General features: G+C 35.6%; 1 protein-coding gene across 1 annotated transcript in view; it reads left to right on the forward strand.

Moving 5' to 3' along the window:
• LOC101892598 (cell adhesion molecule Dscam2) overlaps positions 1 to 16821 on the forward strand; it is a 256452-nt gene that overhangs the window by 99445 nt on the left and 140186 nt on the right. Inside the window, exon 5 of the mRNA XM_059121268.1 lies at positions 2280 to 2441. Within this exon, the coding sequence (XP_058977251.1) occupies positions 2280 to 2441 (162 nt within the window). The remainder of the gene's footprint in view (positions 1 to 2279; positions 2442 to 16821) is intronic.

Consider the following 16821-nt stretch of genomic DNA (forward strand, 5'->3'; position numbering starts at 1 on the left):
TATGGCGTTGCCAGATGGGTCCGTCGAATACGGGCAAACCTGTAGTGAACTGCCGAATTTGGTTTTCTCCGCTGAGAAAACATTCGTTGTCCAGCGGTTCGTGTTCCAACAAAATGATCGTGTTTTCTTGCCAAAGAGGTCAGCTGAAAATGTGCACCTTCGGTTTGCCACGAGAACTCAAGCGACGGCCATGGTGATGGTGTGGGCCGCCATAACAGCCGATAGTCGCTCTCTGCTCGTATTAATCGACTGTGGCATCAGAATAAATACCGAATATTATCGCGAAAATATTCTGGAGGGTGTATTAAAGCCTTGGGCATGCAAACATTTTAGACGCAGACCTTGAACATTCCAACAGGACTCAGCACCATCGCACTCAGGACGCGCCACCCAAGAATGGTTACAAAATGAGGTTCCTCGCTTCATTTCCAGAGCACAATGGCCACCAAAATTCCGGAACATTTCCGGATACCAATCCGTTGGACTATTGTGTCTGGAATATTTTGGAAAGCAAGGTTGGCACTAAAAAATACAAAAGTGTCGATCACCTCAAGCAAGCGCTTAGCCATGAATGGACCAAAATACCCCAGAGAAACATTGCGGAAGCGTGTAACAGTTTCTTTGGCCGTTTAAAGGCCATAATTCGTGCCAAAGGTGATCAATTCGAAGAAATCTAAACTTATTCTAAAATTTGATTCTGTTTCCGACATTTTATTAATTTCATAGCATATGCCAAGATTGCATTCGTGAAATCAGCCGAGAATATATATATATATAGGAGCTATGTCCGAATCTGAAACCGATTTCTAATTAATTTGTCAAATTTATTGTTGTAACCAAATTCTGCCACACACACACACACACACACATATATATATATATATATATATATATATATATATATATATATATATATATATATATATATATATATATATATATATATATATATATATATATATATATATATATATATATATATATATATATATAAGGGAGATATACCCAAACCTCAATTGATTTTAATATAATGATTTAGCTCATTCGACCGAATTCAGTGTAGAAGTAAGCACATCAAATTTTGAGAAAAATCGGTTTACACATAGCTATAGCTCCCATCCGATCCGATTTGGGGTTTTAAGTCTTTCACATGCGTAATATGCTCTCCACAAGAATGATATTCGGTGCCAGGTATCAGATACCACTCGAAAATACGCATGCCAAAATTTAATGGAGATCGGTTCAGATTAGGATATAACTCCAAATTATATATATCCGATATCACGTTTATTGTGCACAAAATAGCTAATATCAACCCAAATGGACTGAATTTTGGTAATTCCGAGCGAATTCATCCTAGAAACTAGTATTTCATATTTGGTGTAAATCGGTTCAGATAAAGCTCTGCTCGTATTAATCGTTTACCCGATTTGGGGTTTAAAGTCACTCCCAAGCCTAATATACCTAATATCACATACAGCTTTGAAGTAAGTGTTTCAAATTTTGACATGATCTGTTCAGGTTTGGGTATAGTGCCCATATAAATCTTCAACTGATTTCGGGTTAATTGTGACCTAAATGTTGGCATATCCGACCGAATTTAGTCTAGAAGCAAGTACATTAGATTTTGTGAAAATAGGTTCAGATATAGCTATAGTTCCCATTTATATGTTTCATCCGATTTGAGAATGGTATTTGGTACTAGAGGATTCTGCAGTTCTACCTGCAAATTGTGTAGTTTTTATAGGAAAAATAAAAATTAATATATGACTAAATTTCGAGCGGGACATATATAGTCCTGTATTTTTCTGTGTCCCCAATAGATTAAAAAGGATGTAATATATTTAAGCTAGAAATTATGCATTTAATATTTATATTTTCCAAAAAAAAAAAAAAAAAAAAAAAAATAGCATTTGTATATTCCCACAATGCCGGAGGCTTAATATTTACTGCTTCGCACCTAAACATGATCTTATGGACGTAGGACATACAAACTATCAATTACATACCTTTTCATTTTACAATTAGTTCATATTGTAATTTTTTTAATAATTTTTTATTTTTTAAAATTAATTAAATAATAGTGTAATTTTATTCCCTAAATAATGTTTATCGTCATAATATTCCCAGCCATCCACTGTTCGTATATACTCGATACATACCTATGTAAACACATAGGTATGCATATGTAAAGTTTACATTCATTCATTGCATTGCATTGCATTACATACATACACGAATATTCACATTTATATGCATTTCGTTTGCTTTCTTTGTAGTGGTACGCCGACAATTTCACGTGCACGTGGAAAACATCGAAGTCTTTTTGGGAAATTCAGCGCTGATTAAGTGTGCCATACCGGACTATGTGCGTGCATATGTCAAGGTAACCACCTGGCAACGTGGCGAGGAGATGCTGTTGCCCGATGTATCCGATGTTGGTGAGTATTTGTTGCTGTTGTTGTTGTTGTTACTATCAATTGTGTGCATATATTCATTGTCACAATCGTAAACACATAAATAATTCGTGAGCTATTCGAAATGTTAACGTGGGCAGATGGAAAATTGTCGGGAGAATAGATGAATTGAAGTGGAAACTTTAAAGGATATATTTGCAGGGACATTTTCAAAGGAATTGTCTACGAAGAAGAGTGGGATTAATGAGGAATATTTTAATAGGATATTTTTAATAATCGTGGGAGTACTTAAGACCAGAATATTTTAAAGTATGTGATTTTTTATAATAGTTTAACAGAATATTTTTAATAAGCGTGGGATTTTTAAAAAATGTTTTCATTAAGAGTGGATTTTTGGATTGCTTTTGCACTCTTATTTTAATAAATGCCTGGTTGTAAATATTTTAATAAATTAAAAATCGTAAATTATTTAAGAATATGTTTATTTTGTTAATAAAATTGGTATGTTTTATTATACCCTCCGCCTTGGAAAGGAGGGTATATTAGCTTTGTCATTCCGTTTGTAACATATATTCATAATCAGCATAAAATTCTAAGTCGATTTAACGATGTCCGTCTGTCTGTCTGTTGAAATCACGATACAGCCCACATTATTTGACGTAGAGCGCCAAAATTTAGCAGAGCAATTTGTATTGTGTCTAGGATGGTTGGTATTGAAAGTGAGATATATCGGTCCACGTTCGTTATATGGGGATATAACGGTACCTCCCGATATTCGGTATTTTGATGATTTATGCCACATTTTTTCACTGATTTGTCTAAAAATTGGTATTTGTTGGTCATAATGGGTTCCAGCTCCGGTGGCGAAACATTGCATGTATGGGTCCACGATTTGGTATAGCCCCCATATAACGGTACCTCTCGATATTCGGTATTTTTATGGTTTTTGCCACATTTTTTCACTGATTTGTCTAAAAATTGGTATTTGTAGGTCATAACGGGTCCCTGTACGTGTGGCATAACATGACATTTATAGGTCCACGTTTTGGTATAGACCCCATATAAAGTTACCTCCCGATATTCGGTATTTTGATTATTTTTGCCACATTTTTTCACGGATTTGTCTAAAAATTGGTATTTGTTGGTCATAATGGGTTCCAGCTCCGGTGGTGAAACATTGCATGTATGGGTCCACGATTTGGTATAGCCCCCATATAACGGTACCTCTCGATATTCGGTATTTTTATGGTTTTTGCCACATTTTTTCACTGATTTGTCTAAAAATTGGTATTTGTGGGTCATAATGGGTCCTAGTTCGTGTGGCGAAACATTGTGTGTATAGGTCCACGTTTTGGTATAGTCCCCATATAACTGTACCTCCCAATATTCGGTATTTTGGTGTTTTTTTGACACATTTTGTCACGAATTTCTCTGAAAATTGGTAGTTGTCGATCACAATGGGTCGCAGTTCGTGCGGCGAGTCATTGAAATTATAGGTCCACGTTTTGGTATAGCCCTCATATAATGGTACCTCCCGATATTCGGCAATTTGATGATTTTTGCCACATTTTTTCCCGGATTAGTCTGAAAATTGGTATTTCTAGGTCATAATGGGTTCTAGCTCCTTTGGTGAAACATTACATGTGTAGGTCCACGATTTGGTATTGCCCCCATATAACGGCACCTCCCGATATTCGGCATTTTAATGGTTTTTGCCACATTTCTTCTAATGTTTCCTTTACCCTAAGGTGGTATTAAAAGTGTGGACCGGCCGAACTCAATGTGTTTTACTTCTTTTTAATGAGCATTGAATTTTCATTAACATTTAATGGATGTGGTATTTTTATGAATATTACTAACTTCGTCAGAGGTTTGAAGTGCTCAAAATGCACAATTTGTTCAGTGTAACTAACATGTTAAACCAAAACTTCGTACATCGTACTACATGGTTTTATATATAACTCAAGTTTTTCCTTTTCCGGAAAGAATAATAGAACTTTTCCAACAAAAAGTCTTAAAAATCTTTTATTTTGAAGTGTATCTAGGAGGATATAACTAAAACCACAGGATAAGGCACCCACATTCAATTTTTGTTGTTTAAAACTATTTCAACGTCTCCATGAAAATAAACAGTGACTTTAATATCAAATTTCAGGATTTCAGCTTTCCCATTTCTCCCATCACCAAATTTAGTACCACTAAGTATTTTTCGAGCAATTATAATATACATTTTCACAGCCACTTTCATATTTTAACCACAAACACCAACAGTGACCTCAATATCAAATTTCAGGATTTTTGCTCAATCCCTTCACCCAATACCAAATATAGTATTTACAAAACCACCACCAGTTCTCAACCTCAGATAGCAACAGTAGACTCAAGCTATCAAATTTCAGGATTTAAATTTGGTAATTTCCCCATTACTAAATTTAGTACCGGATAGTATTGCTACTGATAGTACTGCTGTGAGGATATAAATATGCGTAAAACCAGCTCAACTACAGACACCCATAGTGACATCCATATCAAATTTCAGGATTCCAGCTCTATCCCTTCCCCCAGTACCTAAATTTAGTACTATTAGTAATTTTCGTACATACATTTTCAAACCTATCTCCATATATCAATCTCAGATACCAATAGAGACCTCAGTATAAAATTTCAAAATTCTATCTTTATCCCAACACACAATACCGAATATAGTACTACTTCTTACCTCTTGAATAATTATAGTACACCTTTCCAATACCACCTTCATGTCATAACCACACACACCAACAGTGACATCTTTATCAAATTTCAGGACATCAGCTCTATTCCTTCACCTACTTACCATTCAGTACTTTTCGTACAATTACAAATTTCCAAGACCACCTACATTTCTCAGTTCCAGATACAAACAGAGACCTTAATATCTAATTTGAGGATTCTAGCCCTATCTTTTCACCCAATACCAAATTTAGTAACATTTAGTAATTAAGGAACTAATTCCAAACTTAACCTAAGATACCAACAGTGACCTTAACATCAAATTTCGGAGTTTCAGATCTATACCTTCATCCAATACCTTATTTAGTATTACTTAGTACTTTTCGAATAAATATAGTACACATTTCCAATACCATCTCCGTATCTCAGTTCCAGATATAAACAGAGACTTTAATACCAATTTTGGGGATTGTAGCCATATTCCTTCCACAATACAAACTTAAGAACAATATAGTAGTTTTCGTAAAAATATAGGACACATGTCCGAACCACCGTCAAGTCTCAAACACAGATACCATAAAAAATCTAAATTTCAGTATTGGACCTCCATCCCATCTTCCAATACCAAATTTAGTACTATTTATATATAGTAATATTCAATACTTTTTTGTGGTAAAGATATGGTTTTGGGTATGTGTACCAAAACCATATCTTTACCACAAAATTGCGACTAACAGGGACCCCAATACAAAATTTCAAAATTCGAGCTTCATCCGTTTATCCTAAACCAAACTGTTTCAAATTTAGTACCATTTAGAACAGTCCGCACATTTAGTACACATTTTCAAAAGCTCCTTTAGATATTAAACCTACTGTCGAACCTTGATTTTCGTATCAAATCCTTAGTTTTTAGCTTAATCCGTTCACATAATACCAAATGGTAACCTTAAAGTTCGAATTTCCAAAATTTTTTCCCTACATCAATCCTGCGCCACGTCAGTAACTCTCATTCTAAATTTCGGAATTCTAGCTTATTCCGTTTGTCATCTTTATATACAAAACTTACTGTCGAACCTTGAATCTCGTACCAAATTTTAAATTACTAGCTCTATTCATTCACATAATACCAAATGATACCAGTTAAGAAGTTTAGTACCAATACAGTATTTTTCGTAACCTTTAAGTTCGAATTTCCAAAACCCCTTCCCTACATCAATCCTGCGCTATACCAGTAACTCTTAAGAATTCTAGCACATACCGTATGTCCAATACAAAGTATTCAATTTTTAGTTCTAAAAACCTAACCTTATTACACGCCTATGCACTAATACTGGCCCTCGGACAAAATTTCAAGACTTTAGCTTCAGCCGTTTCGTCTGAGCCTTGATTATATATCAGTCATTCAGTCAATTGTTTCACTACTCTTTTATATAACTATTTTTGTATACCCTTAGTCATATGATTATACGCCTGAATTCCATCACGAATAAATTTTTTTCTGAAAAATTCTCACAAAAATGCTTCTGTACGCTTGTAAACAATATAATGAGCTGGCACTGGATTCATTTTAACAGCTGTCGGATAAGTGGCTTAGAAATGACAGCAGTCTGAAATTGATTGCAGTTTTTTCATCTCACTCTGTATATCATTTGATACGGCCAAAACGTGCATAGTCGAAAAAACGATTTTAGACCTTAGGTCTCTTTGGACCAAATCCGTCTCAGGACATTTGGAGTCGATCTATCGATGTCCGTCTGTCTCGCTGGTGCGCACGATGATTCTCGAAGAGACTATCCGATTTGGTCCATACTTGGTACATCATAATATATTTTTATCAAACTTAGAGTCCGGAAACGAGCAATATCGGTCCACAAAAAAAAGAAAAAAAAAATTACTGCGCAAAAAGAGAAATGATAATTAGATTTTCCTCCAAATTTGCAAATCCTAATATTTGCATCACTGCTAAGTCAGTTTAGAAAATTGACAATATCTGTACCATGTGCCATCAGGTACCATAACCACAAAGGCTCAACATTTTGAATAATTATAACCCTTATAAAATGTGATGTAGGAGACCGATTGTCTTCAAATTATGAACACAATATTTTTATTAACCCAAGGTCTGGTGTGAAGATGGGATATATATTCGTCCACTCCTTCTGGTACCTCAACAACATTTTTAATATCCACGAAACTCATAAAATTGGAAATTAACATCAGATTCCATTCAGACCTGGCACTTCTCAATAGTTCCATCAACACAGGATCTGTTATAAAGATGGCAGAGATCAGAGGGGGGTTCAAGATTTTGAAAAACAAAACGCTGAAAGAAATCGAAGTCAGCATCCAACTCTCTTCATATTTCACACATCCCATTATTTCTTCTAACACAAGATCTACTGTAAAGATGGAATATAACGGTATTCTCCTTGTGATACATACTTCACAAAGGGTCAACATTTTGAACACCCATGAAGCTCATAAAAGACCCGATTCCACTCAGACTTTGTACATCTCAATATTTCCATCAACACAGGATCTGTTATAAAGATGGAAGAGTTCGGACCATATTTTGTGGTAGATCCTCCACATAGGGTTCAAAATTTTGAAAAACAAAACGCTCTAAGAAAGCGAAATAAGCATCCAACTCTCTTCAAACATGTTTGCTAACACAAAATCTGTTGTAAAGATAATATATACCTGCGAACACCTTCTGGTACCTCACTGTAAATGGGTCACAATTTTCAATGGCTTTATCTGTCATAACTTGCGAAACAAATCAGCGGTTCTTTACAACTTGCCATATCTAACATATTAACATTTGCTAAAATTATAAGCACTTCGCAATATTTATACCATATTTATTTAGGTCCTATACGAAATGGATAATATTGGTCCATACCTTCGGAAAGTCGGTAAAACCGACTGATACTTTTTAACTTGTTCGTACAAATTTTTGTACGATTTTTTAAATAAACCTAAAAGTCGCTCTTTTAACCTACAGAAGTCGTCATTGCCCTTGAAAATAATATCATTCTTTCTCAATGTATGACCTTCCATTCATTACAAATAATTTTCAACAGTACCTCCTTTTCTATGTTTTTGTGCGGCTGTTGTGTCGTGCATTGAATCGAATAATTTTCTTACACAACTACATATGTATGTGCACACACACACATACATATGTATGTGTATATACATGACGGAATTGCATGCTTCAGCATTCCTTTTCATGTATGTTTCTTATTTGGAATTGTTTTTAACGTTTTCCCCACCGACAACCTGGTCAAACTGTGACTGACCAACTAACAGACCGACCTGTTTATTAAATACTTCAACGTTGTAAGTAAATACGCCAGACAACACGTGTGAACAAGGCCAGATAAATGGTGGACCAGTGCCAGTTACACACACACACGTAACGTAATACAGATCTATAAAAATGTTCAATGCCCCTACTATTCTTCTCTTTCCTCTCTTTTATGCATTCATTTCCCCTGTACGTGGTTGTAAGCTCATACACTTGGATATTTATGACATACAAATAAATAGTTTTGTTGTTTTGTGGTGTACTTGTTTCCGTTCTTGTCTGTCTCTCTCTCTCCACTCTTTTGAGTATATTGATGTTGGAGTTGTTGTTACTGTTTATTGAAATACCAATGGTCGCTGTAATCACCAAAGTAACAGAATTCCAAATACTTTTGTCTTAACCACGGCTCTCGCTGGTCAGACGTTGATGCTGATTTGTTGGTGTTGTAGATGTTTGTTCGTTCGGTTGTTGCTGCTGTTGCTGTTGGAATATGTCGTTGTTTATCCGTTTGTTAAAATTTATGTTTGCGCATTTTCTTTCCTTCCGGTGCGTGCTTATGTTCCATTTTCCGGTTTATGTAACATGGGAATGGTGGTTAGGCTTTGCTCTACTCCATGTGGTGGTGGTAGATACACTGGGATAATGAAAATGTTTAAATTATAAATTGTAGGGATGTGGATATATTTCTTTAGTAAACTATTTTAATCTTTATATTGTGGATTTAAAGTTTTGATCAAAAGAACGTGTTGATTGAAGGGAACTATTACCACTTGCAAACAAAAAGTATATTTTTGACAAATTCTTACATTGATCGCGAAGGGTTCATATAATTTTACGATCATTTTTTATAGATACAATGTTTTACGCCCTTATGTTTCCGTTCGTCTCTCTAGCGGAGCACAAGATCAATGTAGAAATGATTTAAACTAAATGCGACCCATACAAAATGTTTTCTCACAGAAAGCGTAATATTGGCATTAGACTGATGCAAGCTTGCCATACTTCTCTTCGTACTTTACACACGAAATTTTCAAATTTTTGGACAATTACACTTTTAAATTCTAATATCAGTATCCGGAATACTTGTTAGATATTGCGAAAAAAAATTAGAAACCGTAAATCACCCATATATTGAGCGGAGTACACAACTAGTTTGACGTATTTGTATCAAACTTAAGTCACCTGAGAAATGAAATTTACAGGGTGAGATGAAAAAACTGCAACCAACTTCAGACTGCTGTTATTTCTAAGCCACTATTCCGACAGCTGTTAAAATTATTCCAGTGACAGCTCATCATATTGTTTACAAGCGTACAAAAGCTATTCGTGATGGAAAAGTCATTCGTGATGGAATTCAAGCGTGTGATTTCTTTATATTTGGCTGGAAAACCACAAGTTAGAGAACTCCAGTATTTAAATGTGAATAAATCTTTTGTGTCTCATATCATCGCTCGTTACCGTGATACTACTAGCGTAACCAGAAATCTAGGTAGTGGACGAAAGAAAACATCAGCAGAAATGGTTCAAAAAGTAAAGATGCGACTTGATCGAAACCCGCGTCGCTGTGGCCGAAAAATGGCTCGTGAGCTGAACATATCGCAATATTCCATTCCGCAAATATTGAAAAAATGAGCTAGGGGTAAAGCCATTGAAATTCCAAAAAGTGCAAGAACTTACACCGCAACAGAAAGAAAATAGACTCAAAAGAGCTAAAGAGTTGCTTCACTTGGCCGAAAGTGGTGAACAGTCGAATTTGGTTTTCTCCGTTGAGAAAACATTCGTTGTCCAGCAGTTTGTAAACAAACAAAATGATCGTGTTTACTTGCCAAAGAGGTCAGCTGAACATGTGCACCATGATGATGGTGTAGGCCGCCATAACAGCCGATGGTCGCTCTCCGCTCGTATTAATCGACCGTAGCATCAGAATAAATGCCGAATATTATCGCGAAGATATTCTGGAGGGTGTATTAAAGCTTTGGGCACGCAAACATTTTGGCCGCAGACCTTGGACATTCCAACAGGACTCAGCACCATCGCACTCAGCACGCGCCACCCTAGAATGGTTACAAAATCAGGTTCTTCGCTTCATTTCTAGCGCACAATGGCCACCAAAATCACCGAACACCAATCCGTTGGACTATTGTGTCTGGAGTATTTTGGAAAGCAAGGTTGGCACCAAAAATATCAAAGGAGATCGACACCTCAAGAAGCGCTTGGCCGGGAATGGGTCAAAATACATGCGGGTAGCGTGTTTCGTGGTTTAATTGGCCATTTGAAGGCCATAATTCGTGCCAAAGGTGACCAATTCGAACACATCTAAACTTATTCAAAAATTTGATGCTATTTCCGATATTTTGGCTTTCATTCAATAAAATTTTAAAAAAATGTAAAACATATGGCGTTTGGCTTTGTTGCAGGTTTTTTTATCTCACCCTGTATTCAGAGACGTTGAAATAATTTTGTCGGGATAATTATATGTGAGTACGTTGTGAGTGAGGGAAGCATCCATTCGTTTTATTTCTATTTTACTTAGATTAGGTAGGAAGCAAAAATCGGCAAAATCGGCTTATAATTGGATATAAGAAATGGACCTGACTTTTTTGATAAGAGGTTTTATTATGGTATTCAAAGTAAAAGTCTAGTTTTCGATTATCGATTTCCAGTTATATGTTATGGAAAACAGATTTAATTGTACACATAGTGCTAAGGGTATTATGTCTTTGTGTACTTGTTTGTAATGTGGAGAAGAAAGCGAGATAGACCCATATTTACTTATGAGGATAGGATTACTTATAGCTCCCATATATACCTTTTCCGATATCAGGTTTATTGTGCACCAAATGGCTAATATCACCCCAAAGGGACTAAATATCCGACAGTATTCAGTCTAATATCAAGTACGTTAAATTTGGTGAAAATCGGTTCAGATACAGCTATAGCTTCCATATATATGTTCCATCTGATTTGGTGTTTAATTCCCACACATTCGATAAAAATGATATTTGGTACCAGTTATAGATACAGCCCAGATATACCTGTGACAAATTTTATCAAATTTTATCCTAAACCGATTTCGGGTTAATTGTGCATCAAATAACCAATAACTGTCAAAAAGTCCTGAAAGTTGGTTCATACGACCGATTTCAGTCTAAACCAAGTACATCAAATTTGGAGAAAATTGGTTCAGATATAGCTATAGCTCCCATATATATTTCATCCGATTTGGTGTTTAAGTCCCTCACATAAATATTCTTAATCCGATTTCAAGTTTATTGTACAAATAATGACTAATATCAGCCCAAATGGAATGAATTTCGGGACATACGTTTCCATTTTGTGTAACTCGGTTCCGATATATATTTTTGTAATATAATGCTTCTCTAAATAATATCACTCTATATATAGCAAACCATAACTGCTCCAAAGCCAAATGTTGGTAGGTGGTATGATATATTTCAAATAAATGATTTTGTTACGGGAGCTCTACTAAATATGCATAGTGATGTAGGGTATCATATAGTCGGCACTGCCCGACTTTTTACTTTTCTTTACTGGTTGTTTTTAACGATTTTATTTTTCATTATTTTTTATTTTTATAATTTTTACCAATGTTAATAGATACTGGGGAAAATTCAATGTTATGCTTTACTTTGGATTTAAACGTTTTGTAAATAGATGTTGAAGTTTTTGTATTTACACTTACGCTTCCTATACTTCCTTTCCCAACGTTTAAATTAGGGTTTTTAGAAAACCTCCTCATAAATAAACCTTTCCTTATATGAAGTCCCTTCAATGTTATGTGAAATATATCAGTCAGCACTATTTTATTCCAAAATGTTATTAAAAAAATTGAAGACATATAGATCACTATCTACAATTCTAAACGTATAAAGTTCACACATTAACCATTCTCCACTTGATAAAATTTGTCCCTCCCTAAACAAGCATATATTCAGATTTTCTATTATGTAAAATAAGGTATATTTCATACAAAAATCCCTTGAACAAAGTTTACTATTTTTTTTTCAATGGCACATTATACTCCACTCCATGCCATCCTGCCATTGTTAACTTGCTACCCAGAACTCAGCATTCACACTGCGAACAACAACAGGAATCCTTTACAAAATGGGTTGAAATATTTGTTCTGTCTGCTGGCAAATGGACATATGTCCAAGTGTTTGCTCGGAATGCACACATATACGAGAATGTTTGTAAGTCTGGCGTATTATAGTGAAAATAATGCTGTGTAGTGTCATTGTAGTTTGTTGAATATTTGAGGTGGGGGAAGCTTACAATCCCCGGTCCATTACAACCATCCCAACCACCTCCCCTTCGGAGTATGTTACGAATTGGTTGACATTATTGGAAAATGTTTCCATGTCATCATGTGGGAATTTTCATGTTGTTGTCCAGTGTTTTGTTACTTTGCCTTACATTTACTTAACGCTGCCATCTCGAGAGAGATATGTCTGTGCTCAAACATATGCATACGGACTTGTGTACGTTGATGTAGGATATTAGAACGAATCGAAAATGAATATTTATACTTACCCGGAAAAAAGAGAATCAGGTAAACAATTTTCAATTTTTTACAACTATCGGCCATAATGAAAATAAATCGAGGTATTAATCAGGATTTTTTTTAACTTTCTTAAAGGACTATGAGTCCGTAATCTTGGGATTTCACACAAGAACCGTTACTATTACAGTAGTTGATATGATTGCACTATTTTTACGGAATACCGGTACATAAGAGCGAATCGATCGGATTGTTCCTAATCGGATTCCTTAAAGACTATGTGGAGTAAAGTTTTCTTTTTTAAATTTTAAGAGTGACTATCTGGTCAATTTATAAACAATGCTTTTTTTACTGACTACCAGTTCTAAAAGTTCTATAAGCATGTATTTTTTAAAGTTATTTGTGATGGATTCTTGGACATTTTACTGCAGTATTTTATTAAAATTATTTGAAAATTATAAATTGTGAACATTTTTTGAAGAACCATCTGGCGCATGAACGTGAATTTTTAACAATTATTTTTGAAGGAATATCAGACTCATAAGGGTTTTTTTTTAATTTGCTGGAGGATTATAAACACATGCTAAACGAGCAATATAGCTGTAGTCGTAGGTTTTTAACATAATACTTATATACAGGGTGGCCCATATTCGACTGACCCATGTTTTCTTTGGGCCCATTCCAATCGACGAGGATTGTCCGCAGGCAACATTCTTTGCGTCAATTGAATTTTGTACGGGAACAATTGCAAATCAATGCGAATAATCCGTTGAAAAGTGGACCGAGCCATGCCCAACTGCTGAGAACGGCGTTTTTGGGATGATGCAAAAACTGCAACCAACTTCAGACTGCTGTCCTTTCTAAGCCACTCGTCCGGCAGCTGTTAAAATTATTCCAGTGAAAGCTCATTATATTGCTTATAAGCGTACAGAACATTTTGGTGAGAATATCCCAGAAAGAAAGTTATTCGTGATGGAATTCAAGCGTGATAATGTGATTTCTTTATATTTGGCTGGAAAACCACAAGTGGCTATCGTTAGGGCACTCCAGCATTTAAATGTGAATAAATCGTTTGTGTCTCGCACCATCGCTCGTTACCGTGATACTGGTAGCGTAGCGCAACGTCAAGGAAGTTAACGGAAGAAAACAGCAACATCAGCAGATATGGTTCGAAAAGTAAAGAAGCGACATGATCGAAACCCGCGTAGCAGTGGCCGTAAAATGGCTGGTGAGCTGAACATATTGCAATCTTCCATTCGGAAAATATTGAAAAATAAGCTCGGGTTAAAGCCATTGAAATTCCAAAAAGTGCAAGAACTTACACCGCAACAGAAAGATAATAGACTCAAAAGAGCTAAAGAGTTGCTTCGCTTGGCCGAAAGTGGTGAACTGCCGAATTTGGTTTTCTCCGATGAGAAAATATTCGTTGTCCAGCAGTTTGTAAACAGATAAAAGGATAGTGTTTACTTGCCAAAGAGGTAAACTGAAAATGTGCACCTTCGGTGGGCCACCAGAACTCAAGCGCCAGCCATGGTGATGGTGTGGGCCGCGATAACAGACGATGGTAACTCTCCGCTCATATAAAACGACCGAGGCATCAAAATAAATGCAGAATATTATCGCGAAAATATTCTGGAGGGTGTATTAAAGCTTTGGGCACGCAAACATTTTGACCTTGGAAATTGCAACAGGACTCAACAATATCGTTCTCAGCAAGTGCCACCCAAGGATGGTTATAAAATGAGGTTCCTCGCTTCATTTTCAGCGGACAATGGCCACCAAAATCTCCGGATACCAATCCCTTGGACTATTGTGTCTGGATTATTTTGGAAAGCACAGTTGGCACTAAAAAATACCAAAGTGTCGATCACCTCAAGCAAGCGCTTGGTTGAGAATGGACCAAAATACTGCAGAGTAACATTCGGCAGCGTGTGACGGTTTCATTGGCCGTTTGAAGGCCATAATTCGTGCCAAAGTTGACCGATTCGAACAAATGTAAACTTATTCTAAAATTTGATGCTTTTTCCGAAATTTTTTGCTTTCATTCAATAAATTAAAAAAAAACAAGTAAAAAAGCTGTAAGGTCGGCCGGGCCGAACTTTTAATACCCTCCACCATTTGTTACAAATTTGGCAATTTCAAAAAAAAAAAAAAAATAATAATAATAATAATAAAATCCGTTCACAATTCTGTTAAAATATTAAAAATACCGAATGCCTATACGACGACGTGGACCTGCATAGGGAACTTTTGTCATGAAGTATCACAATATTTAAATGCGAAACTTGAAGAAAAATCTGTTTATAATGTAGCTTAAATCATCAAAATACCGAATATAGGGGGTACCGTTATATGGGGGCTATACGAAGACGTGTACCTGCACATACAATTTTCTGGTATGGGCTGAAGTATCCATTACGAAGTTCACATGCGAAATTTGAAACAATCCCGGTCAATAATGTCGCTAAAATCATCAAAATACCGAATATCGGGGGGTACGCTATATGGGGGATATACGAAGACGTGGACCTACATGGCCCATTTTCTGTTTTGTGCTGCAGTATCTATTACGATCTTCAAATACCAAATTTGGAATGATTCCGTTAAATAATGTCGCTAAAATCATCAAAATACCGAATATCGGGGGTGCACCGTTATATGGGGGCTATACGAAGAAGTGGACCTGCACAAATAATTTTTTGTCTTAGGCTGTAGTATCCATTACGAACTTCAAATGCCAAATTTGAATCAATTCTTTTGAATAATGTCGCTAAAATCATCAAAATACCGAATATCGGGAGGTACTGTTAAATTGGGGCTAAATGATAACTTGGATCTACATGGGCCATTTACAAACTTAAGCTGCCTACTGGCAAAATATACATGTCTGCAAAAATTTAGCCTTCTATCTCAATTTGTTCGAAAGATAGCGTGATTACACACACACAGACAGACAGACGGACAGACAGATAGACGAACATGGCTAAATCGTCTTAGAATTTTACGCTGATCAAGAATATATATACTTTGTTGGTCCTGACATGAGTATTTCGAGGAGTTACAAACGGAATGACAAAATTAGTATACCCTCCATAGTACGGTGGAGCCAAAATGTGAAAATTTTGGCGTTTGTCCTTGTTGCAGTTTTTTTATCTCACCCTGTATACCCTCTCTAGCCATATGGCTGATGGTATAAAAATGTTACAAAGAAAACATTAATGAATCCATATATAGAGCAAAATCCAGCCTTCGGTTATGAGGTCTCTGATGTAACTTTGTCCCATTTGGAAGATTTATACAAGGAAACTATCACCCTCATCAGCAGCGAGGTTTTAATTATACGATCGAAAAAATTTATCAACTTATCAAAATATTTTAGGAGTTTATGACGTTTTATACTTTTTCTACGTTTTATACAGTTATATGACGTTTTCGAAAAAAAAATGTTAAACGGACCATCTCTGGCCCCCATTTAACGCCACCTCCCGATTTTCCGTATTTTGAAGGTTTCTACCACAATTTCCAACGAAATTAGATGATAATGTGGGTTTCGCTATTTGGTTTATTCTTAATTTTAATTAAAGGATTGGCCAGAAATATACCTCTGTTAAATTTAGTGCAAATCGATTCAGATTATGATATAGTTCCCTTACATTATTATTTGGTTTGATATTTCAAATTTTAAACCATTATAGTTAGTATTATTTACTTCAAACAAGTTCTAAATATACATAGTGGTGTAGGGTATCAGTTTTTGAAAAACTTGTAGAATTTTTAATTTTTTTGACATTGTCGGATCTATACTCGTTTTTTTATTTTGCAATGAAGGCCATTTTCTCCCTATTATATATTTATGTCTC

This window comes from Musca domestica, unplaced genomic scaffold, assembly GCF_030504385.1.
Source record: "Musca domestica strain aabys unplaced genomic scaffold, Musca_domestica.polishedcontigs.V.1.1 1, whole genome shotgun sequence".
NCBI classification, from domain to species: Eukaryota; Metazoa; Arthropoda; class Insecta; order Diptera; family Muscidae; genus Musca; species Musca domestica.